The sequence below is a fragment of the Cydia fagiglandana genome, chromosome 10 (assembly GCF_963556715.1).
Source record: "Cydia fagiglandana chromosome 10, ilCydFagi1.1, whole genome shotgun sequence".
NCBI lineage: Eukaryota > Metazoa > Arthropoda > Insecta > Lepidoptera > Tortricidae > Cydia > Cydia fagiglandana.
In genome coordinates, this window is record NC_085941.1 from 14977338 (window position 1) to 15001618 (window position 24281).

The 24281-nt window shown below is 38.8% G+C and overlaps 3 protein-coding genes across 3 annotated transcripts in view; all 3 read left to right on the top strand.

Annotated features, from left to right (window-relative positions):
• LOC134667950 (delta-1-pyrroline-5-carboxylate synthase) overlaps nt 1–24281 on the top strand; it is a 267662-nt gene that overhangs the window by 135085 nt on the left and 108296 nt on the right. The window lies entirely within an intron of this gene.
• LOC134668247 (U6 snRNA-associated Sm-like protein LSm1) lies at nt 5470–6715 on the top strand. The gene is made up of 3 exons (XM_063525737.1): nt 5470–5645; nt 5720–5904; nt 6469–6715. Exons 1-3 carry the CDS (start codon nt 5588–5590, stop codon nt 6640–6642), a joined length of 417 nt encoding a protein of 138 aa, XP_063381807.1. The 5' UTR covers nt 5470–5587; the 3' UTR covers nt 6643–6715.
• Nucleotides 8154–21417, top strand: LOC134667935 (uncharacterized). Its single transcript, XM_063525356.1, is given in 11 exon segments — nt 8154–8412; nt 8497–8687; nt 8938–9147; nt 9791–9999; nt 11555–11721; nt 15565–15737; nt 16698–16843; nt 17473–18054; nt 18810–19080; nt 19498–19501; nt 19825–21417. Coding segments are annotated over 11 exon segments (2592 nt in total). The 5' UTR covers nt 8154–8299; the 3' UTR covers nt 20351–21417.

Below are 24281 nucleotides of genomic sequence, written 5' to 3' on the forward strand. Positions count from 1 at the left end.
CAAGCAGGAAAGAAAAAGCTTTTAAACACCAAATATTTTAATTCGTTTCAAACAAGACTGCATACTATAAATGGCGTCTCATAGAAGAAGATCTACATTTGTTTTTAGAATGACAATCGTAAACCATAGTCTATACTCTATTTTTTTTGTTGACATTAACACCCTTCCTCAACAAAAGACGCTAGGTACCGACAGCAGAACAACTACTGTAAATTGAAGGAATATTTTAGACTTCCTTCAAACAAAAAACGTCAGCAAATAAAACACTACGACCACATAGCGAACACAACACAATTAACCACTTTAAAATAAAAGAACACTTTACGGGTCTGTCGGGTACCATCTACATACTTTTAAGATTAAGTTACAAATTACCTCTCAAACCTATTTGAGAACACAGGTCTCGAAAAATCAGCTTTCCCAACGCTTTTGTGAACAGGTCAGCTAACTGTTGACTTGTTGGAATATGTTCTAGCAGCAATAGACCTTCAGTCACCTTTTGTTTTACAAAATGGTACTTTAGATCTATATGTTTAAGTCTTTTGTTGTCTACATTATTTGCAACATGAATGGCCGACTGATTATCAATATATATTTTAAAATTTTGAAAATGCAGCCCTAACTCCAGAAGGAGGTTACGTATCCAGCACGCCTCCATTACCCCCTTCCCCAAAGCTACGTATTCCGATTCGGTTGAAGAAAGGGAGATACATTGTTGTTTTGAACAACCCCATGACGCTGTACAACCGAAAACCTTCATAACATATCCTGATGTAGACTTTCTGTCCGCCTTGTCTCCCGCCCAGTCAGCGTCCGTGTATCCCAATAGTGGAGCTTCTTCAGTAGCTTTGTAAGTAAGTTTAGCATCTATGGTGCCTTTCAAGTATCTAAGAATTCTTTTAAGTGCCTTCCATAATCCAGAAGATCCCATCGACTGAAATCTTGAAAGGTAGTTTAGAGCGAAACAAATATCCGGTCTTGTGCCCAGCATTACATACATAAGGCTGCCTATAAGTCCTCTGCATTTCCTTGTCATCTCCTCATCATTTGACGGTTCCGAATTTAGTTCAAGTCCCACTTCGATAGGTGTCGCTATTATGTTGCATTCTTCCATTTTGTACTTCTTTAAAATGTCTTCTATGTATCTCTTCTGGTTTAACTCAATGGTGTCATTCTTATTAATTATGTTTATTCCGAGATATTTCAGATTATTTTCACCGAGACTTTTCATTTCAAAACGTGTTTCCAATGCCAATTTTAAATGGTTTATCTGCTCTGTACTTTTTCCTAAAATGAGTATATCATCCACATATATCAGTACATAAATTCTTTCTTTGCTCTTGTAGTACAGGCAACAATCCGCTTCGCTTCTTGAGAACCCTTCCTTAATCATGAAGTCGTTGAACTTGTTATTCCACATCTTAGGCGATCTCTTTAATCCGTATAGCGATCGTTGCAGTTTAAGCACTTTATTGTTTTCCGCCATTCCCTCAGGTCTTTTCAAATATACGTCCTCTTGTATGTCTCCATACAAAAAGGCACTCTTTACGTCCATCTGTAGCATCTTCAGTTTATATTTGCACGCAACTGCAAGTAGGATTCTCAAAGTTGGTAGCCTAGCCACTGGTGCATAAATCTCTGTGTGATCAAATCTATCTTCCTGCTGAAAACCTCTAACCACCAGTCTTGCCTTATATTGTTGCTTGCCATTCTCACCTTTCTTTATTTTAAAGACCCATTTGGTGTCAATAGCCTTCTTTCCTGCTGGTAAATCAGTCTCTATCCATGTCTCATTCCGTTCTAGCGCATCAAACTCTGCTTGTATGGCCTCTTTCCACTTGTTTTTGTCACTTCCTTCTATTGCGTTTTTATAAGTGAGTTGACTTTCGTCATCAACTGCTGTAAATCCCAAAACGTAGTCATCCAAACGCTTAGGCTTGGTTATTTGTCTAGTCCTCGTTCCTCGACCTGTTGCATTATTTTCATGTCCTGTATCAGGTCCAATTTCTGTATTTTCATCTTCCACAATTTGGTTTTCGTCTTCCACAATTTGGTTTTCGTCTTCCATGAGTTCATCTGGGGTTTCATATCCAGAAATATCATGCAATTGTTCAGGAGATGACTCCTTTTCTTCTTCTTCACTCATGCATGTCTGGAAAATACAATCACTCTTTGTTCCTTCTTCTATTGTCTTGCTCTTCTTCTTTCCGTCAGGCTTCTCTGTAACATCTTTTATAAATGTAACATCTCTGTATGTATCAACCATAGTTGTATTAGGTTCCCAAATCCTATACCCCTTACTGTACTCTCCATATCCCACAAAAATACCATGCTTACTTTTAGCGTCCCATTTAAGACGTCTCTGTTTTGGTATATGGATGTACACCTCTGAACCAAATTTGTGCAATGTATTTATGTCAAATTCTTTGTTATACATCAGCTCGTATGGTGTCTTATTAGGTACCTTACTTGGTCCAGTCCGGTTGATCACGTATGCAGCTGTATTCACTGCCTCTGCCCAAAGTTCTTTGCCTAGTGCAGCTTCCTGTAACATTGTCCTTCCTGCTTCTACTAAAGTTCGCATGTCTCTTTCAGCCCGCGAATTTTGCTCTGGCGTGTAGCTGACAGATGTTTGATGGGTGATGCCGTTCCTGTTAAACAAATCCATAACATCTTTATTTATAAACTCTGTTCCACGGTCACTCCTAACAGTTTTGATTCTATGTCCCGTCTCATTTTCAAACTTGTTAACTAACTTGTTTCGATCCTCTCTTTTGTCTCTGACTTCTGTTTCAAAAAATATACAAAGCGATAGCTACTGTAGTCGTCCTTACACAACAAGAAATATAGAGACCCACCTATGGACCTCTCCTCCATTGGTCCACACAAATCCATATGAACCAACTCCCCAGGGGCACTTGCCCGATTTGTGCTGCTGCTGAATGGTAACCTATGCTGCTTTCCTTTAATACAAGGTACACATTGCTCAGTCAGCCCTTCAAGTTTTACATTATTTTTACTTAATACTTCTTTTACCTGGTTAAGATTCTGGTGAGCCAAGATACTATGCCATTCATTGACGCTTCTAGTGGTTGCCAAAGCTACTGCTTCATTAAACTCGAAATCCATTAAAAATAGATTTTCCTTGCGATATGAAGTGCATGTTACTTGGCCCCATCTAACTAACTTACATAACTTACTACCTGCAATCAACTTATACCCTTTGTCAAAAGCACAAATTAATGAGAACAAGTTTACTTTAAGTTCTGGCACATACAAAACGTCAAACAATACTGAGTCTGTATATTCACAGCCATTGTTTGCCTTCAATTCTATAGAGCCAACACCACATACCTTTAATTGGTTGCCGTTACCAACCGTAACCCATCTGTTTTCCACCTCTGTGAGTTTAGAGAAGAGCTCCCTGGATTTGCACATGTGCTCGCTCGCTCCTGAGTCCATCACAAATGCACGTCCAGTCCAAGAGCTCTCCATGATGTAGGCATTTGGAGCCCTCGACACTCTTGGGTGTTGTCTTGCCCTGCAATCTTTATAAAGGTGCCCTACCTTTCCACAATAATTACATTTTCTATTTCTACAGTCACTCTTATAATGTCCGGCCTTTCCACACTCAAAACATTTCACACTATCATTTTTATCACCCTTCTTGACGAATCTTGCGTTGTTATGCTTGCTCACGAGCGCGGCGGATGTGGCTTCAACTTGCACTTGACTAGCTCCGTTGCGCTCCTCCTCTACCAATAGCCGTGCTTGAAGATTCTTCAAAGTCCGCTCCCCTTCTGCAACTGACTCCCATGCAGAAGTAAAGTGCTTGTAGCACTCTGGTAGGCTCATAAGAATCTTCGTTATAACCATCTTCTCTGAAACTACTTCCTTCAACGTCTTGAGTTTATTGACAATTTCATCAACCGTTGTCAGATATTTTGCCATGGGTGCTTCATATTTAAGGCTGTAAAACTTCTGCTGTAGTAAATGAATGCCCACCTTCGACTTAGAATCGTAAACAGTGACCAACTTGTCCCACATCTCCTTTGCGGTCTCGCATGTCGCTAAATAATGTAAAACTCCCTCTTCCACTCTTAAAACAATAACTTCTTGGGCTTTTCTGTCTAAAGCATCCCATTTTTCTTTCTCCGCTGTATTTGTCTCCGTACATACCTCTGTCACTACTTTATATAAATTTCTCGCTTTCAACACAATACTAGTTTGTAGCTGCCATGCTGGCCAATTATTTTCGCCGAGAATTACGGCCCTGCTGCTCTCCACTCTCTCCACTTTCTCCATTACGACTTACTTCCTCCTGTTCGGCCTGTTAGAACCGACGACACCAATGTGCGTAAAATTTGTCGTAATTACTTCTCTACTGTTAACTTTCCGTGCCTGGGCCCATAACCTGTTAGGATTAGGGCTCCAAGCAGGAAAGAAAAAGCTTTTAAACACCAAATATTTTAATTCGTTTCAAACAAGACTGCATACTATAAATGGCGTCTCATAGAAGAAGATCTACATTTGTTTTTAGAATGACAATCGTAAACCATAGTCTATACTCTATTTTTTTTGTTGACATTAAAGTAGCTAACACACTACCGCACCGCACCAAGGTCATTGTGGGACGCACCCATAAGTAAAAGGGAGAAAGCGATATCCCTTTCTCCCTCTTACTTATGGGTGCGTCCCACAATGACCTTGGTGCGGTGCGATAGTGTGTTAGCTACTTAACAAGTTGCTGCGCCGTCAAAGAGAACAGAAAACGTAGGGGCCTTGTGCGGAACACATATTTTAGACATTAATTTTAAGTCGACCGCCAGTGGCCTATTTTATAAAGCTACAAGTTACAATTTACAAGCGGAAGTCTCGTTCTAACACATAGGGTTAGAAAGAGACTTCCGCTTGTAAATTGTAACTTGTAGCTTTATAAAATGGGCCACAGGTGGCTTGGGTTCGACGACGGTGCCGCCCTTCCACACATCGATTGAAACCACTTTTCTACCCTACCCACATATGTATTACCTAACCCTTTGCCTATGTACTTATGATTGTTTTAATGTAATAAATTTTTGTTGGATTATTATATATATGTTTCAGAGTTAAAATATTTTAGGCATTTTAGTAGGTATTTGTGTATTTTAATTAAATATCTGAACTTTCCCTTCTTTCCCTGCTGGGGCGTGAAGATAAAATTGTGATCTGATGACCACAATAAAGAATAAAAGTGTTTTAGTTCATTTTAGGTATCGTTAAACCTTTGAAATAAAATTAAAATTGCACGAAATGTCGATAGTTTATCGATATGACTTTATCGACATGGCTACAGCAAGGTGGTGTTAAATTGTTAATCGTACACTAAACAAAAGTGGTTACAGTGACAGCTCGCTTGGACGTAATCTTTGTATATTATATATCTACGAAAAAAAAATACGTCTCTTTAATGTCAAAGTGACACTGACGTCCCACCGCCTCACGAATATCGCGATCCGGTTTTTTGGAGTAAAAAATTATTAGAGGGCTCCTAAAGTTTAATAATTCGTTTTTAGTATAATTAGGCAAACAATCATATTCAACGAATATGTCGAGTAACGTTAACCCCTTAGCGGGAACGGCGCATTTGTTAGACGAACTGGACAGTACGTTCTTTGAATACTATTGTGTACTTATTATTTTTGCACATTGTTTGTAATCTTTTTCTTGTTCCATGAAGAGAAACTTATGGTCCTACTTCGGGATGGTCGCACACTGATTGGATATCTGCGCTGCGTGGACCAGTTCGCGAATCTAGTTCTACATAAAACGATAGAACGAATTCATGTGGGCAAAGAGTATGGTGACATACCCCGAGGAATATTCATCGTAAGGGGGGAAAATGTGGTTCTTCTGGGCGAAATCGTAAGTTGCAATAGGAGTTTTTTTTTATAGGACATTTTTTGCTCAATTATCTGAATATTTTTACATTCAACAATTTTATTTTCTAACTACTAGTCACTTCTAACTTAACACTTTCTTCAGTCATACTTCAGTGAAAGTCACATCAAGTTTTTCTCTTATGTTAAAAATCCGACTATACATTTTTGATTGCTTTCTCTATAAACTAAAATACACAGTTTGACATACTAAAGCTGTATTAAGAATTGAAAAAAAAAAAGGAAACTTACATCATTTTGAATGAACATTTATTTGATGAATAAATGTTTTAATTTAAATAAGTATGAGTTAGTACCATCAAATATAAAGGTAATCTAATGTTACTTCGAGTTTTTAGGTTCTAGTTGTACCTAACATACTATTTATCTTAACTTAGTAATACAAGATGTGTCTAAAAGCACTAAATTAAAACAGGATGTGGCATATTAATTAGGTATAAGGAAAAAGTGCAAATATTTCTTTCTTGCCAGCATTGTCTCCTTATAATCCTTGAACAATAACTTGAGAAATATGTTTTTTAATTTTCAGGATAAAGACAAAGAAGACAACCTTCCGCTAACAGAAGTGTCGGTAGACGACATTCTAGATGCTCAAAGAAAGGAACAAGATGCCAAAATAGAACAGCAAAAGTTGCTCTCTAAAGCACTAAAGGAGCGAGGACTGAATCTACTGGCTGATCTTGGACATGATGATATGTTTTAACTGTCCATTCCTTTATACCTCTATTCTTTAATAAGACTTATCATTTATAAAATAAATTAGTTATCTTTATTTACTTGTTTTGGTTTTCTTGTATCCTCATTTTTTTAGTGTTCCGTACAAAACTTTGTTCATTTTAGTTGCAGTTTAAAACTGAATAAAGTAGCATGACAAAATGGGCATGGTTTATCTGTATAATGAAGCAGTTTTACTCTAAAAAATGTGATTTCAATACTTTGAGAAAAATAAGTTGCTTGGTAGTGTCTACATAAAAATAAAACCGTTTAAAAATAGCCATTTAAATTCTACTTCCAATTTGAAACACCTATATAATAATAGTAACATTCAGGGAAATTAATGTCCCATTTTGCACATTTTTGCGGTTTTTAATGTTTTACCACAAAACAGATAGGTACAGAAATCAACCTTCATACAAAGCGCGCTCGAGCAACGCACAAATAGACACTGCTCACGGACACGATATCTCGGACCAGTTGGGACCAGTGCGAGCGCGAGTGCCATCCGCTTGAGACACGCGTCCGTGAACTTTTTTGTGCAATAATGGAGAAACAAAACAAAAAGTTATTATAACTGTACAGTGGACGGTTGTTTAAATTCAACATTAAACGGTGAATTGTCGTTTTTTAAGCTACCAGTGGTTTCAGAGAGAATGCGTATGCGAATTTATTACATTGTACATGAGAATGCGAATTTATTACACTTAAAAATATAATAATCGTGTATTTCGCCAATCTCGGAATCATCGCAAGATATTTTCTGTGGCAAATTTGTAATATAACAATGACATTAAAATTAAAATACCTATTTGAGTTATTAATGTTATTATTAATTTATATTTCCATTCTTCCCGTTTCATCCTCAACAATAAATCAAACAACTAAATACTAGATACGATATGATAGTTACGAGTGCCACTACCACGATAGTTTTTGTGCATAAGTCATAGTTCGCAACAATCGCAACCCTAGAGCGACCGCCGAGCGTAGGTATGAAAAGTAAAGTACATACATGTGATTGACTTCTGTACTTATCTATTTTGTGGTTTTACTGTCAATACGCCCATTGTGATTGGTCAAGCCTTTGTCAAACGTTGCATGTTGCCAGTTTATTCTTGAAATATCTGTCTAAGGTTGGTATTCCACCTGTCCAATATCTTGGTCCTGTGCCTTGCGTCTCTATCTCACTAAGCAAAATGTGAGATGCAAATACACATTTTACAGGTGGAATATCACCCTAACAACTGACATGAATCGGGCAATTTCCAATGTTGACCGTATTATATTTCTTTGTTTACAATTATTTAGATTTTATTTGTTTTAATTTTACATTTTTGGAGATAAAAATTAGTGATTATATTATTCTCTTTGATAAAAATGATAGTACGAAATAGTTTCAGAACGTCGTTTGGCCGTTGTGACAAACTTGACGTTTGAAAACAATGAAACGGGCGCAACAAAAAGGAAAATACATTAGAATAATATCGTATTTAATATAGTATATTATGTTAGTTATACAAAAACAATTGTTATAAAAAGCTGCCTTTGTATAAATTTGTGATATTGTGTAAAACATGTGTCAAATTACGATTTTACCGAACTGAGTAGTCTTGTAGACCATGTGCAAAGTATAATAAAATAAAATGGGTTCCCCGGACGAATTACTGATAGAAAGACTGCGAAAAGAGAACTTAGATCAATTCTTTACATTAGTGCGCATGCATCTATCCTTTGTGGTAGACATAAATACAGACGAGTAAGTAGTTACAACAAATTATATTCAACATGGTTTCTTCTCAATAATAGCAATTTTTACATTGAACTTTTATGTTTATTCCAGTGTTGATTGTTCAACTGATAAACCAAAGCAATTTAGATGGAATTTTCATAAGAGAATAAAGAATTCGGTGCCTAGTTCTAGTCAACAGAGCAATGGCAGTGGTGCAAAGATTGGTGCAGAACCAAGCTCCATTACTGAGGATGGTATCCTGAGGCTCAACGAATTGATTGATTTCTTGTCATTGCCAGAAAGTAAGTATATTTCATTTATAATTATAGTTTTGTAATATATTATTAAATTGCACCATGACTACTGGGGGACTAACTTATTTAGAATTTCAACCAATTTATGGATTCTTTGAAAATAAGTTTTATAATTGCAGGATATTATTTATGTTTTTAATTTAAATGCAAATTGAAAACCTAAACTTACTAGTTTAGTATTTCTAATTCTAAGGACCCCGTAGATATTATTTCCTGATCAAAACTTATCAAATTTCAGATGTAACTCAAGAAGGCATCTTCCGCCGCACCGGCTCCCTCACGAGACAGCAGGAGCTGAAGCAGCTGCTGCTCGATGGCTCAAGCCTCGGGCTGGAGGAAGGCAGGTTCACGGTGCATGACTGTGCATCAGTTCTGAAGGGCTTCCTTGCTGAGCTGCCACAGCCGTTACTGATGGATCAGTATTATCAGACTTATTGTACTTTAGCTGGTATGTTCTTTAGATTTTTTTTGTGCAATTGAGGTTTTAGAATGACTAGTCCTAGTAGAAATTTTCATTTATAGAAAAGTACTCACAGAAATTATTTGATTGTATACACATACATACTGTCTGCATAATGAATGTGTAATTTTCTTATTATTGTAATTTATTTGTGGTAGTGAATTTTTTTAACTTTTTGTGCTGATCTTTTATTTTTATTTTATGTGATAGTCAGCAAATGAGCAGACAAGCCGCATGATGGGAAACGGTCATTGTCACCCATGGACATAAGCATCATCATCATGATTAATTGTTGTTGTTTTGTTTACAGCAATAAGATACTGCCTGTTGCTACCTTTATTTACATTGCAAAGTTTTTTGAATTTATTTTCTTTTCTGGTGTGATAAAGTATATTTATTTTACTTCCATTGAATTATTGTTACTGAATTATTTGGTATGTCAAATTTCTATGTGAATAAAACAAAAATCTTTAAAATATTCAATACTTACTGAATCTGTTAATTTTCTTATAATTTAAATTACCATACAATTAAAAATTGGGTATTTTAACTTATTGAATTAATTCTCTTTCGCAATGCAATCTATCATTGATATCAGCTTTTTTAATTATGATTACCATTCTGTCCACAGCCCAATATCCCCCAAACCTGGAATCATCAGAGCCCAAGCTGCTCACAGCCCTACAGCTCTTACTTCTCCTCCTGGCCCCGCTGCACCGCAACTTTCTACAACGACTCCTCACCCTGCTCACGCTGGTGGCGGACAACGAGGCTTCAAACAGAATGTCGCCGGACACACTGGCTACTATGTTCACACCCCACTTACTGTGCCCAAGAAAGGTGAGTAGGCCAAACTACCTTGGCCGTTTAACCTTTCTCCAGGTTGCAAAGAATTAAAATAAATAAATAATTAAGTTTTTGTGATTCATTTGATGATGAGTCACATTTTGCGAAAGAAAAATGATTTTGAACCTAAAATGTGCACTCTGAGGTTGAAATTCTATTGATAAGCATGTGCATGTCGATAAATCATATTAAGCCCGGAAAGGGGTTAAAATATAGTCATTGGGCTTCTAATAGCCCCCTGGTCTAAGTGTAAATTTTTCGTGTGACCATGACCTGAAAAGAGTCGCATAGGGCCTGCGAGCTCAGTGTTTGCTGGCGTCTGTAAATATTAAATTAAGATTTCAATCCATAGAAGGTAGCATCCTATAGAAGTGGTATACGCGTGCCTCCGTGAGGGACAAAACATACGCAATGCGACAATATTAAAAAAAAGTTTTAACATTCTTGACAACACACCAAAAACAATCTACGTAATTCGGTCGGGTTATTTGTTGCCCACCATAAACCATACTAAATAAATGGTGGCGAACAAACAAAAAGTGAGACTGTGACAAGGACAAGCAATAATACCGCTTTCTCTGCTACTCCTACTGAAAGTTCCATAAGTGCATCTCGTTCGGTCGTTTGGCCCCTCCCCCGTTTCATCTCTATACAGGGTGATTCATGAGACGTGAGCAGGACTAATCCTACACACTCAGTAACTGATAATTGATCGATCACCGTAGTATTTAGGTGAAACAACCACACTTTTTCCTATTTTTTAACTTTTTTGTGAGGGCAAATTTAATTCTCTACACTCTTGGTCACCCTACAAAACCTAATTAATAAACATAAAACCTTTTTTATCGTAATGACAGCATTTTGATAACGAAGAAAATGAACTGTCAAACTTGGTGAGATACGAGTTTTCAAAAGTAACCAGACCGTGATGACAGTGATGACATTCAATTTGACACAGAATATCGGTAGTTTGGTATTCTAATTTTAGGGTGACCATGCATGTCGTAAATAAATTAATAACTTTTTTTTTTCAACGTGACTACAAAGTTAACGTTAAACTCACTAATACTGATACGAAACAGTTGGTTATTATTTACGAAATGCGCAGTGTTAGTCCTGCTCACGTCTCCTGAATCACCCTGTATTATTGTACCTCTATGTTTCAAACCTATACAGGATGTAATCGTTAAAGTGTGGCCAGGCGATAATTCCGTAAATATAACAGATATCAGAAAACTTCAAATTGATATCGAAAGTGCGTTACCCAATGAGTAAAATTACGTTAATAACAATTTTAAAATAATAGCAGTTTTATCTCTTACAACACCGACGTTCTTTGAGGGGTGAGGCGTCGTACTAAATGTATGGGAGGGTTTGAAGTTGATGCTTGGGATATTTCTGCTTTTATTTAAAAAAGTTACTAATGTAATTTTACTCATCGGGTAACGTACTTTCGATATCAATTTGAAGTTTTCTGATATCTGTTATATTTACGGAATTATCACCTGTCTACACTTAACGATTACACCCTGTATTTGTGTGTTTCCAGTTATCGCCGGAAACGTTCCACGCGGACGCGATAGCGCTGTCCCCCGTGATCAGCTTCATGGTGCGGCGCTCGGGGCGGCTGTTCCGCGCGCCGCCGCAGCTCGCCACGGACGCGCGCGCCTACTTCACGGCGCGGGAGGCCCGGCTCGACGAGAGCGTGTCCGATAAGTATGTAACTACATTCTTATGGCCGGTTTATATTCGCGGCTCGTGGCTCGGCTCGCGGCGCCTATGGCTCGTGCCCAAGAAACCGCTCCTCCTCGCGAGCCGAGCCGCGAGACGAGCCACAAGCCCCCCGCTTACACTCGCGTCTCGTGGCTCGACTCACGGCTCGGCTCGTGGCTCGCACGAGAATGTAAACCGCTTGTTGGGATTCCATTCCTGTAGATGATCATCCTAAGAAAAAAGAAAGAAACTTTTAACTTTTTTTTTAGAAGAGACTCTCTGGGGTGGAAGAAATCCCTTACAGGGATAAGTTCGCCTTTGTACCTTTCTTCTTTGTCGTCACACTCTTGTCAGAGTGGTCGTGGTCGTCATGTCAGGGCCGGTGGCAAGCTTCACAATCCGTCGCCATTCCTCCTGTACTGTAGCCCTTCTTGTACATTCATGGAGTGGTTCATTGAATGCACTTTTGACTAGGTCTGACCAACGCATTGGTGACCTACCGCGCCTTGTGCCTTCGACTTTTCCCTGCACTACAAGTCGTTCCACAGATGTATCATCTCGACGCGTAATATGTCCAAAGAAAGTGAGAATACGACACTGGACGATGGAAGAAAGACGTTGTTTAATACCAAGTTCCTGGAGAATTGAGACGTTGGTTCGGAACTGAGTCCAGGTTACGCCAAGCATTTTTCTCCAGCACCACATTTCTAGAGCATCGATCTTCTTTTTCTCGCTTTCCCTTAGAGTCCACGTCTCAGCACCATAAAGAAATATGGGAAACACTAATGCCCTGACAAGTCGTTTTTAACCGACTTCCAAATCTCAAAGAAGGAGGTTATCAATTCGGTTGTATGTTTTTTTTTATTTTTTTTATTTTTTTTTATGTTTGTTACTCCATAACTCCGTCAGTACTGGACCGATTTTGAAAATTCTTTTTTTGATTGAATGTATATGCATACAGATTGGTCCCGTTTTTGTCAAAATCCAGTTCTGATGATGGGATCCATGAGGAATCGAGGGAACTCCTCAAATCTTAAAGGCATACACATAGTGATTTTTGGTTTTTTATCAACGAATCAAGCATATACATCCAAAAAAGTGACATTTGATGAAGTGGAACTGCTGATGATGATCAGAACGGAACTCTTCAACGACGCATAGTTCACGGTTGGCGATTTGTCCTCTTCGTTATGTTTGTTAAGCAAGTTAAATTTTTAAGCCACATTTTTGTCAAGCTCGAGTTCTGATGATGGGATCCATGAGGAATCAAGGGAACTCCTCAAATCTTAAAGGCATGCGTATAGAGATTTTTGTATTTACATCAGAAAATCAAGCATTTTCATTAAAAACTGTTGCATTTTATGAAGTGGAACTGCTGATGATGATCAGAACAGAACTCTTCAACGACGCATAGTTCACGGTTGGCGATTTGTCCTCGTCGTTATGTTTGTTAAGCAAGTTAAGTTTTTAAGCCACATTTTTGTCAAGCTCGAGTTCTGATGATGGGATCCATGAGGAATCAAGGGAACTCCTCAAATCTTAAAGGCATGCGTATAGAGATTTTTGTATTAACATCAAAAAATCAAGCATTTTCATTAAAAACTGTTGCATTTGATGAAGTGGAACTGCTGATGATGATCAGAACAGAACTCTTAAACGACGCATAGTTCACGTTTGGCGATTTTTCCTTTTCGTTATGTTCGTTAAGCAAGTTAAGTTTTTAAGCCACATTTTTGTCAAGCTCGAGTTCTGATGATGGGATCCATGAGGAATCGAGTCCTCAAATATTAAAGGCATACGTATAGATTTTTTTGTATTTTCATCATAAAATCAAGCATTTACATTAAAAACTGTCGCATTTGATGAAGTGGAACTGCTGATGATGACCAGAACAGAACTCTTCAATGACGCATGGTACACGTTTGGTGATTACGAATTTCGATTTTGACTTGGACTGGGACCCGGACTCGGACTCATACCCGGATCCGGTTCGGACCCGGACCTGGAGTCGGATCCGGATTCGGACCCGGACTCAGAACCGGACTCGGACCCGGACTCGGATCCGGACTCGGACCCGGTCTCGGACCCGGACACGGACCCGGAGTCTGACCCGGACTCGGACCCGGACCTTGACCCAGAAAACCACTATGATACCTTAACTAAATAAACAACTATGATTACCTACCATAAAATTAATGTAGGTATAAAGTACGATGAGATGATGCCAATCTTACTAGCCCCTCCCGCTTAAACCCCCGTACACCGCACGGCATGCGCCATTAAGTGGGTTAGGTTAGGTTTGAACTGCGATCCTCACAGAACCGAACAAGGATTAGGTTAGGTTAGAACTGCGAGCCTTACAGAAACGAAATGCTACTTGAAAAGTGGGTTTGATTAGGTTCGAACTGCGATCCGCACAGAACCGAACTGCTATCTGAGGAGTGGGTTAGGTTAGGCTAGAACTACGACCCTCATGGCTCCTCTTCACGATGGGCCAACGCCGGCCACTCCAAGGGACGCATTTATGCGTTAGAGGGAGCAAGTGATAGTGCATGGCTGCGTCCCTTGGAGTGGCCGGCGTTGGCCCATCCTGTAGAGGAGCCATTATACAGAAGCGAAATGCTAGTAAAAAAGTGGGTGGTTTTACCTCCTTTTCTACATAGTGTACCATCTACAATAATCTTTCATCGGCCCCCATGGAAGTCGGTTTTTTTTTCTTAAAAATGATTTAGTGGCCTTTGTGATGTTTCTGTTTCTCCATATTTTTCTGAGCCGATCCATGGCTGACCTGGTGATAGCCATGCGTCGTTTGATTTCATCCGCACATCCACCACTGTTTGTTATGAGTGCCCCAAGGTAGATATATGATTGAACGACGTCGCAATTCGCAATTTTAGTGACTTCGGGCGAGTTGTTGTTAGCTCGGTCGACAATCATAACCTTCGTCTTGCTGCGATTTATCTTTAGACCGAAATCAAAACTAACTTGTTCCATTTTGTTTAGCAGGGTTTCCATTTTTTCGATGCTAGTAGCAAACAGGGTGGTGTCATCTGCATAACGCAAATTGGATATTGTATAGCCTCCAATAGTGATTCCGTCCGTCCAATTCTCATGTGATATCCTCATAATGAGTTCCGTATAGGTGTTAAACAGCAGGGGCGATAAAATGCAGCCTTGACGGACCCCGGCACTCGGATGAAAGTGATTCGACAATACGTCGTCCGTTCTCGCTGAAGCTGTTCCTTCCTCATAAAGTCGTATAAGAAGGTGAACAAGATGTTTAGGTGTTCCCATAGCCAGTACCTTTGTACCTTTATTTCTGTAAATATTATGTAAACCTGTGTTGTATACAATAAAGTGATTACTACTACTACTACTTACCATTGTTGAGCCTTTATCATCCATTTTACAGGGAGTATGACGAGAACAGTTGAACACCTTAGGCTGGTATTCCACCTGTCCAATTTCTTGGTGCAATGTATATTTGCGTCTCACATTTTGTTTAATAATAAAGTGAGATACCGTCCTAATTGATAAATATTAAAAAATAAAAATTTCAGTGTCTCTTTTATTAATTCTAACAACAAATAAATATAGTAATAAAATTAAGGTTGTCTCTATAAAGGTTAAAACGATTACTCTATCCTAATGTGTGTGGTATGGTATGGCGCCCTTAGAGCGTAAGTTTGATTCGCATTTTTCGCAAGTTAAGCCTACAAATTTGAAAATTGAGTGTGAAAGTTCGATCTTAAAAAAATCGACAAATAAGTTTTGGAATCAATCCACTAAACGCATTGTGCTTTACGTTAGGTGCTCAGTGTTAACAATATTATATTAACATTCCAGAACGGCAGCAAATACGGTGTACACATTTGTGGACCGAGGTCGAACGGCAGCAGAGAACTCGTCCAACCCTACCGACACAGCCTTAGCACAGTTATACGCGCACATACAAGCCCTACCCGAGTCTACACACAAGCGACGGCTCATCAAACACTTCAACCGGCAGAACGGATATGGTAAGCTAAACTTATTTATTTATACCGTGCATACATTCGTATCTTATTCTTTATTTGCCATGCCCTAACAGAAGTCGGCGACCACCTTTGCCGTCTCTCTCCTGCTCTTAGCGATTCTTGACAGTATGGTTGCGTTATCAGCCGGGTCTACACAGAACGAGATTACGCGAGGCAATTTCCTCGCGCACAAAACGGCCAGTGCAGTGTAGACGTGCCCCGGCCGCGCGAGGCACGTTTATCCACATTCGTCCATTTTATAAGACATTCGTACGATGATTTGTAAATTGTGCGTATATTTGCAGGTGTTTGTATTGCGCGAATGTGTAGGAGGTTATGCGAATGTTCAAGGTTCACATCCTTTTATGTATGTAATTTTAAACTGACAAGACTTGCAAAATAACTTTCCATGTGGCGGTGTGGTCTGGGATGTGCCCCACATTTTTCGTTAAATGCTAGAAGGATTTGTGCCCCGTACACTTTTTCTCACCCAATTAGGTACTTGCAACTGTTAAGGCGAGATTCCACCAGTGTGCGGCACTGTGCGGCACAAGCATATTCAGTACAAAAATACTTATGTCGCACAGTTACCGCACACTGGTGGAATACCGCCTTTAGATAAAATCAGCGTAGAATCGGTAATGTTGTGGGAGATCCTTGTGCACACAAAATAATATTCCCCAATTATCGCCCAACCAATCGGATCGACCTATTTATATGATTATTGCACCTCACCAGATTGGTATCGTCTTGGGTCGTCCCATTCGTTTTTCGTCAAGTTCTTTCTTCGTCACCCATTCTACATTCATCACAATCGTCGGTGCCTTTCAATGTAGAATGAGTGACGAAAGCAGAATAGGACCAATTTTAAGAACTTGACGAAAAACGAATGGGACGACCCAAGACGATACCACCAGATTGCACTACCAGAGTTATGTATCAGACTTATATCTCTATTTATAGGCACACCAATACAGATCCAAAGGACGGGCAAAGTCGCGGGCTCTAGGAGTTTCGGCGACTCCATCAAGAGGCACATTTTCAACAAGGGGCTCCTAAACAAAACGCCCAAGAAAGGATCCGGCTCCACTATCAATTCCATTGAAGAGGTATGTTTAAATCGTAGTGAATATCGATCGATCTACTAAGTTAATTAATGAGACGTCACTATGACATTTACTTGTTAACTGCGAAGCTGCACACTGAGCGCTATACTACACAGTGCGCAGAGGCATTGACCGCCGGTATCATCGGCGAGACAGCAATTTAATTATTCGCGTGCGATAGAGATAGGAAATGGTGGATCAAAGTACGAATTTTTTCGTTGAAATTACGTAATTTATGAATGTATAGGGATATAAATATGCGGCCGCGCTCTCATAATTTGCCGTGACTTACGATATGCTCTACTTAGTTAGGGTAATCTCTACATTTGCAATGGATTTTCGAAATTCCACAAACATTTCTCTCTAATTATTATCTAGTAGGCACCAAAAGACCAGCAAAGCTTATACGTACTTGTATCGTCAGCATCATGTGCTTTTGTTTTGTCAATAATAACTTTAAATTGATATTCAAAAAAGTAAAATGAATAATTAGTGCTGAAATAAACTAAATGTCATACAACTTTTATGAATATCAACTACTAACATTGTGTGTTCGCATTGTGATTCATCCCTCTATCTCTCTCTCTAACTTTCCGCCCATAACCCGCATCTAACGCATGCCTTATTTCCAGAAAAAGAAACGCCTTGATGACAAAAACGAAATGCTACATAAGAACATTGTTCTTAAAAACCTGGCCCATAAAATTGCAAGTTCCGAATCGTTGGATGATGATGAATACGATTCAGACGCTAGCAACGAAAGTACGTTATCCGAAGGAGCTATTAGTAGAAGAAAGAAAACTAGTCCCAAATTTGTATCAGAACCGAATTTAAGCGTGATGGATTGTGAAGAAACGCCTAAAAATGCTAAGAAAGCCTCTAGACTATTCCGTTCAAAACTACTATCCGCATCGCAGAATATAAACAAGAAATACCAGAAGCGGAACACGGTTATAAAAGGCACACCAACTTCGTGCGTCTCATGTTTCGATGAGCAAGATTCAGAAAATGACTTGTCTTATGACAGTCCGATCAAAGAGACTCCAAAGAAAAGGCCCAACGAAGAATTCCGGTTGCACTATTTGACAAGCACACCGGGCATAGCGGAGGCGCCTATTATAGAAGACTGTGCCACGCCTTACACGGTTAACTTTAGACGGGCCTCGATGTCTCCTATAACGAAATCTACGCAGAAACTGTCAAAGGCTATGCAGGTTTGTTTGCATGTCTAATGTCATCATTGTTTAATGTGCAGCGAGGAATAACGACATTTTTAACCTATTTGAAAACACTACTTGAAAATTAAACCTTATGCCAATGTCAGAAAGACTGACTTTTGCTTGCTATTTTATACTTTATTCCTTGCTGTTTAATCATTGTGTCCGTGTTTGTTACTGACTTCTTAATATCCTCAAAGTTATCATCTTTCTATTCTTTCTAAGTCTTTCATAACATCATAATTAATTATGTTTGCTTTTTGTTACTTTCAATATTAATTTTTGCAGCCATGCCTTATAGAAAAAAGCTAGAATAGTACACAAAATTCGAAGCTAAGATTTCTTGGATATTTGTTGACAGCTGAAGTAGATGACATAACTGAACGTTTTGTCAACTTTTGACAACCAGAGTAACCGTATATTGTACAGAAGCATTTTTAGTACTCAAATTCAAAACCTGAATATGTCCTACATTTTACACATCTAATACACTCTATGAATCCGCTCAAGTGATCGTAGCTAGCTTTAACGTCACAAGACCGCCACGAACGATACGATACGTGGCCAGGCGCCACGATATTGCGCGACTGGCTTCGGCTAAGGCGACAACTATAGGTTGGAGCGAGACACAGCGGTTGGACCTTTCGTTCCCACCTATGGTTTTCGCCTTAGCCGAAGTCAGTCGCGCAATATCGTGGCCAGGCCCTTACAGACCAGTCGTCACCGCTGACAGCTTCACTGACGTGTTGCAGGAGTCCATAATGACGCCGCGGTCACGTAAACCGCTCATCATCACGTGCGAGCAGCGCGACGCGGCGTGTGAGCGGGACCCCGCGTGCGAGCGAGACGCCGCGTGCGAGCGAGACGTCAGCGGGACGGCGACGAGGCCGGAACGGGACGCGGCGAGTGAGAGTGCGCTGGGGTTGGCGCGAGACAATGACAGTGATTTTGTGTCTTCGGATGACGACACGAGGTCTACGTTCTCTTGTGAAAGGTAAGACGTTTCGAAACTACACAACGGGAGTTAATCGCGTATTTAAGTTTTAAGATTTACCTCCGACGTTTCGAGGACGGCGTTGTCCCCGTGGTCTCGGAGAAGACTGGCTTAAGTTGACATCAACATCTTCTAGCCGCGCGAGTTTTTCGAACTCTGTCTGGTGTCTCTGGGCTGGGCCTAGGCCTGTGTGAACAATAAATCAGCAGTTTATTTAAGTTTCTGTTGTGGATTCAATGACACACACATGACACAAAGCCACCAACACTCCGCACAATGACACAGGGCCCAAAAAACCGTTGTTTATAAACATATTTACTTATATCAGCGCGTCGCATAAAGTAGCTATACAAGTACATCCATCCCACACCAATTTTGGTGGCTAGCCATAAGCCGCGCGTGTCGCTTGCACCACCTAGCGGTCATATCTGTCCTGATCGTAACAGACGCGTTTAGAGAGTGAATCTTCTGTACCTAAATCGAAATAAATCTTTATGTATCAACAAATGATTTATTGATACATAATAAAAAAAAAATATCGAAAATTGTAGTTCAAGACCAAAAAAAGTAAGACAATGTTGCCAACTGCAATAAATTGTTTGTAAAATAGTAAATTACTTTTTATAAATAAACACGCTAAGATTATTTATTGGTAATTTTACTCCTATTATTTAAAAAAGTAAAAAGTGGCAACATTGTCTTACTTTTTTGTTCTTGAACTACGATTTTCAGTTTAGTACTATTATTTATTCTGTGCTTATATATCTTTGCAGATCAATACCCCGTTCCCGAACGTTCGACGGGCGTTCCCTGTCCGCGGGCGACATCAGCCCGCTGCGCTCACACGCCACCCGCTTCATCATCCACCACCCCCGCCCCACGATCGACGACCTCAACGCCACGCTAGAACCTCCGAGGATAACACTCACCCAAGAGCGATCCCGGTCACTCACGGAGCCTTTCCGTGAGTACCTTCTCGGCAGATCCGTACTAACCGCTACCCCCGTCGACTTGTCCATACTCAACACTTCCAAAGATAAAGAAGAGATATCAGATTCCCTCCTGTACTGCCTCGACGGCAACGTTCCGTCGGATCTCACCTCCTCGATCGGGAATCTGGCCGTGAATAATGAATCGCTTCGATCTCCGCTGAAAAATGTGAACGGAGTCACCGAGAGTCCGAATAGAAAACGGCCCAGTTCGCTAGTATATAAAGATGAAGAGGTCGTAAAGAAAGCGCTGGTTGAAAAAGAGAATGTTGGCGAAGCGGTTTATGAAATCAGAGAGACTGATCTTTAGATAATTTTAAATGTATCCGCCTCCTAACGTTGGCATTGTGATAAAACAGAGTTGAGGGGCCCACTAATTAACAGTCCGCCGAACGGTATCGGCCTGTCAGTTGTTCGGAACTGTCAAAATATAGTTCTAACTGACAGGCCGATACCGTCCGGCGGACTGTTAATCAGTGCCCCCTTTAGTTATGTTAACTAAGTTTCGGAATACCGAAAGTGCCTGCATTAGAAAAAAGGTCTTGAATAGAATAGAAGGGCGATCTTGACATGTCCTTTAAAAGAAAAACGCTTTTTAAAAATCAGTAACTATCACTTATGAAAGCATAAGAATATAATTATCGTATTGGATTCATAATTGTTACATATTTGCCGTGACTTATTTTTAGAACGTGTTTTTCAATTTAAAGACACATCAAGATTGTTTACCTTTTTTCTAATGCTAAAATAACGAACTGTAGAGGCGCTAGTTTTTCTAAAGTCTCCACGAGGCTGACGGTCGTCAACGTATATGTAAATACGACAATATTTTAGCGCTCCTTTTTAAAATACCTTTATTTTACTTTTCTCTTCACCTGATTACTTTAAGAGATTTTAAGGTAATTTTGAAATCCGGTATAGCAGGAATCTGATAAATCATACATCTAGTAGCCATTTATACACTGGAATATTTTGGAACCGATCTATTTTTGGCATTCCACTGTACATTTTTGTATTCACATTTAGCTATATACGAAAATAACTTTCTTATAATATAACACTACTTTCATCACAAAATAAAGTATCTCTTAGCTATATCCTATTTGTTTATAATTTTATAAATTTAAAAAATATCGTTCTGTTTCTTCTCTAATTTCGTTAAATGGATATCGGTATATTTGTATGTTCGAATCGATATTGATAACAATGCCAATTGATTATTTTAGTGCTAACTACTTTTATTTTTTTACTACCAACAGTGAGATATACATCATTGGTCAAAGTTTGAAAACGTCTAAAATTCAGAATAATAAATGCTTTAAAAAATTCCTGATTTACGTATTACGTCATGGTCTTAATAGCACATTATCATATTACCATTATTAGACCAGCGGTGGAACAAAAATGGGTTTTGATAACATTAAAGTTTTTTCTTTTTTGATATGTTATTGTAAGCATGTTAAATAACGTTCATGTAAAAAGTTAGAAAATTTTAGGTGGAGCGTTCGGCCATATTTAAATATTTCAATTTTTGCTAAATAACTATGTAAATATAAAATTAAAGTTACAAAAAACTTTAACATATTCAATAACACTTTAATTTATTCACAATATTCGGTTTTTAGAAATCTGGAACAGCTGCTTTCTGGTGAACGTAAAAACACGAATTATTATGTAAATACAGAATTAGAGTAGCTGATATTGCAAAATTACGATATTACCTATCAACTTAGTATACATGTAAAAAGTTAGAAATGTAGACAATGTGCTTGTCTAGATATTGATTTCTGGTTAAGCAGTATAGCCAATATTGAATTAAAGTCTGTAGAGTTAATATTACACGGTCATAATAAAGATCTTACTTCTCACACAAAAGATTAGAAATATAAAATCACGGCGACACTAAATACTGATACGTAAGTATGCATTCCGAGCTTATATTTCAAACGCGCGGCGTTTTCGCGCGCCGCGCTGTGCGCCGGGGCAGGAGGCAGCGATCGACGGTCGCGGGCTAGCGGTTAGCGCGGTGACCTTAAAATACGCAAAGCGTTTATAAAATTATTATCAATGGTAAATAGTTATTTTACACAGTACACTAATGGAAACTTACCTTCCCTTATTTATTTCTATATGTACTAGGGATTGCCCGCGGTTTCGTTTACGTAGAATTCGTTATCGTGTTAAGTATAGAAATAATAGATACATTTGAAAATTATTTTAGGTGCATTGTCATACAGATAACTACCCTTGTTAAAGTATTCTTCAAATTCAATACACAGGTGTCATTTCAATATAATTTTGCGTAATTTGGCGCTTTTAGGTTATAAATGACTAGCGACATATATTTTTTAAGAGCGATCATCTCCGATAATATTTACTTTATCATAAAATCAATTTCAAACTAACGTTATTCAATATTTATCATTTTAAAGTCAATATTACCAACCAACTGATCCAATTTACCTACGGAAACAACTCAAAATTTGCATCAAATTAAATGCCACTTTTCTTATCCGTTTCGAAAAATCAAGAGGGCCTTTACGAGCTGATGTGATGAAAATTTTATTTAACCTTCGTCCCTCGAAACCTTCACTACGCTCAAGGTTCAATTTTACGAACCACTCGCTACGCTCGTGCTTCAATTTTAGAATGTTTGAATTTGTGAATGTACTTCCTGCCTCGCACAGCCAAACTGTGGAATGAACTGTCCGATACGACCTTCAAACCTTAAAAGACCCCCATCTTAAAGGTCGGCAACGCGCTTGCAACCCTTCTGGTGTTGCGGGTGTCCATGGGCGGCGGTAATCGCTAACCACCAGGTGATCCGTCTGCTCGTTTGCCTCCTATTTAATAAAAAAAATGTTTCGCTTGTTTGGGTATCAATATTAGCACGAGCGGTTAATCAACAACTTTTCCCCTTGTAAAACAAATAAGGTAGGTGAAGTGCAGGCATATCAGGCCCGGCGGGTAACAAGGCCCAGCATTCAAAAATAACAGTTGCTCCCTATTATTCCCAATTATTCTGAATTTGTACTTGTTGCTAAGCAGGCCCACTGTCAGTGCAGGTAAAAAGGTCCAGTCCCGGGCCTTATTGAACATATGAGATGAAATATTAGATTAAAATATTTTAAGATAATTTTGAATATTTTTAATCTCTTATTAATAAGGTCGATTTGAAGAAACTTCTATAAAATTATGACTTATAAATAACACTTGCACTGCGTGGGCTGTCAAAATTGCTGCAGACTTTTTCTTGGTCTAACTCTAATAATTTATCACTTGCTTTATTGACCTAAAGACGTTTATAGATCAAAAAGTCTAATAACATTGCGGCACTTATACTTTTTAGAGGCAGTAACTATTTACAAGTGACTTTTTTTGTTAATACATAGGTAGGTATTTACGATAGAAGTGCGAAAAATAGATATTTTGCAACGAGTGACAAATTTTAACACACGGCCAAAGGGAGTGTTTTAATGTGCTTATTATAGCACCGGTGTCGTAATGTAGCACCAGATGTACTGTCAAAATTATGTTAATATAATACTTATTTGTTACGAATAAATATTTATACTGTAAAAAATTATCCCACCAAACACATTTTCATGTAAATTGTTGCTAAGACGAAACCATAAGACTCGCACTGTCAAAAAGTTGTCAGATCTCTTGTCGAGCCAAGCTTCAAACTCTACAAGCCCTAACTTCACTAACTCTACACCTTAGTCAAAATATGTGGCTTGGCTGTTTCGCTACCGCCACATGGGCATAAGGTGAAAAATTTATTAAATTCATTATTTTTAGGGTTCCGTACCTCAAAAGGAAGAATACTGAACCCTTATAGGATCACTCGTGTGTCTGGCTGTCTGTCTGTCACAGCCTATTTGCTCCGTAACTACTGCACCAATAAGTTGAAATTTGGTATACACATGTAAGTCTATAACCCAAGAACATACATGTAAAGTAAATAATAGAAATTCAAATGTGACGTTCCACGGGAAAAGGTACCTTATGAGGGTTTCTAGTTTCGGAGTTATGAAATGTTTTGTAAAGAGGTGAAAAAATGCTCAATTTTTTTTTATTGTGTGATCTCAAACCTTAATGCGTAACGTTTGTTTACCTGTTTTTATTTTTGTTATAAGTTAGTTATAAGCCTAGTAACGTCGTCTCAGAGTTTAGTAAAAAGGTACCTTATGGAAAAAAGGTTGAAAATTTCCAAAAAAACTAGTCAATACGGGAAAAGA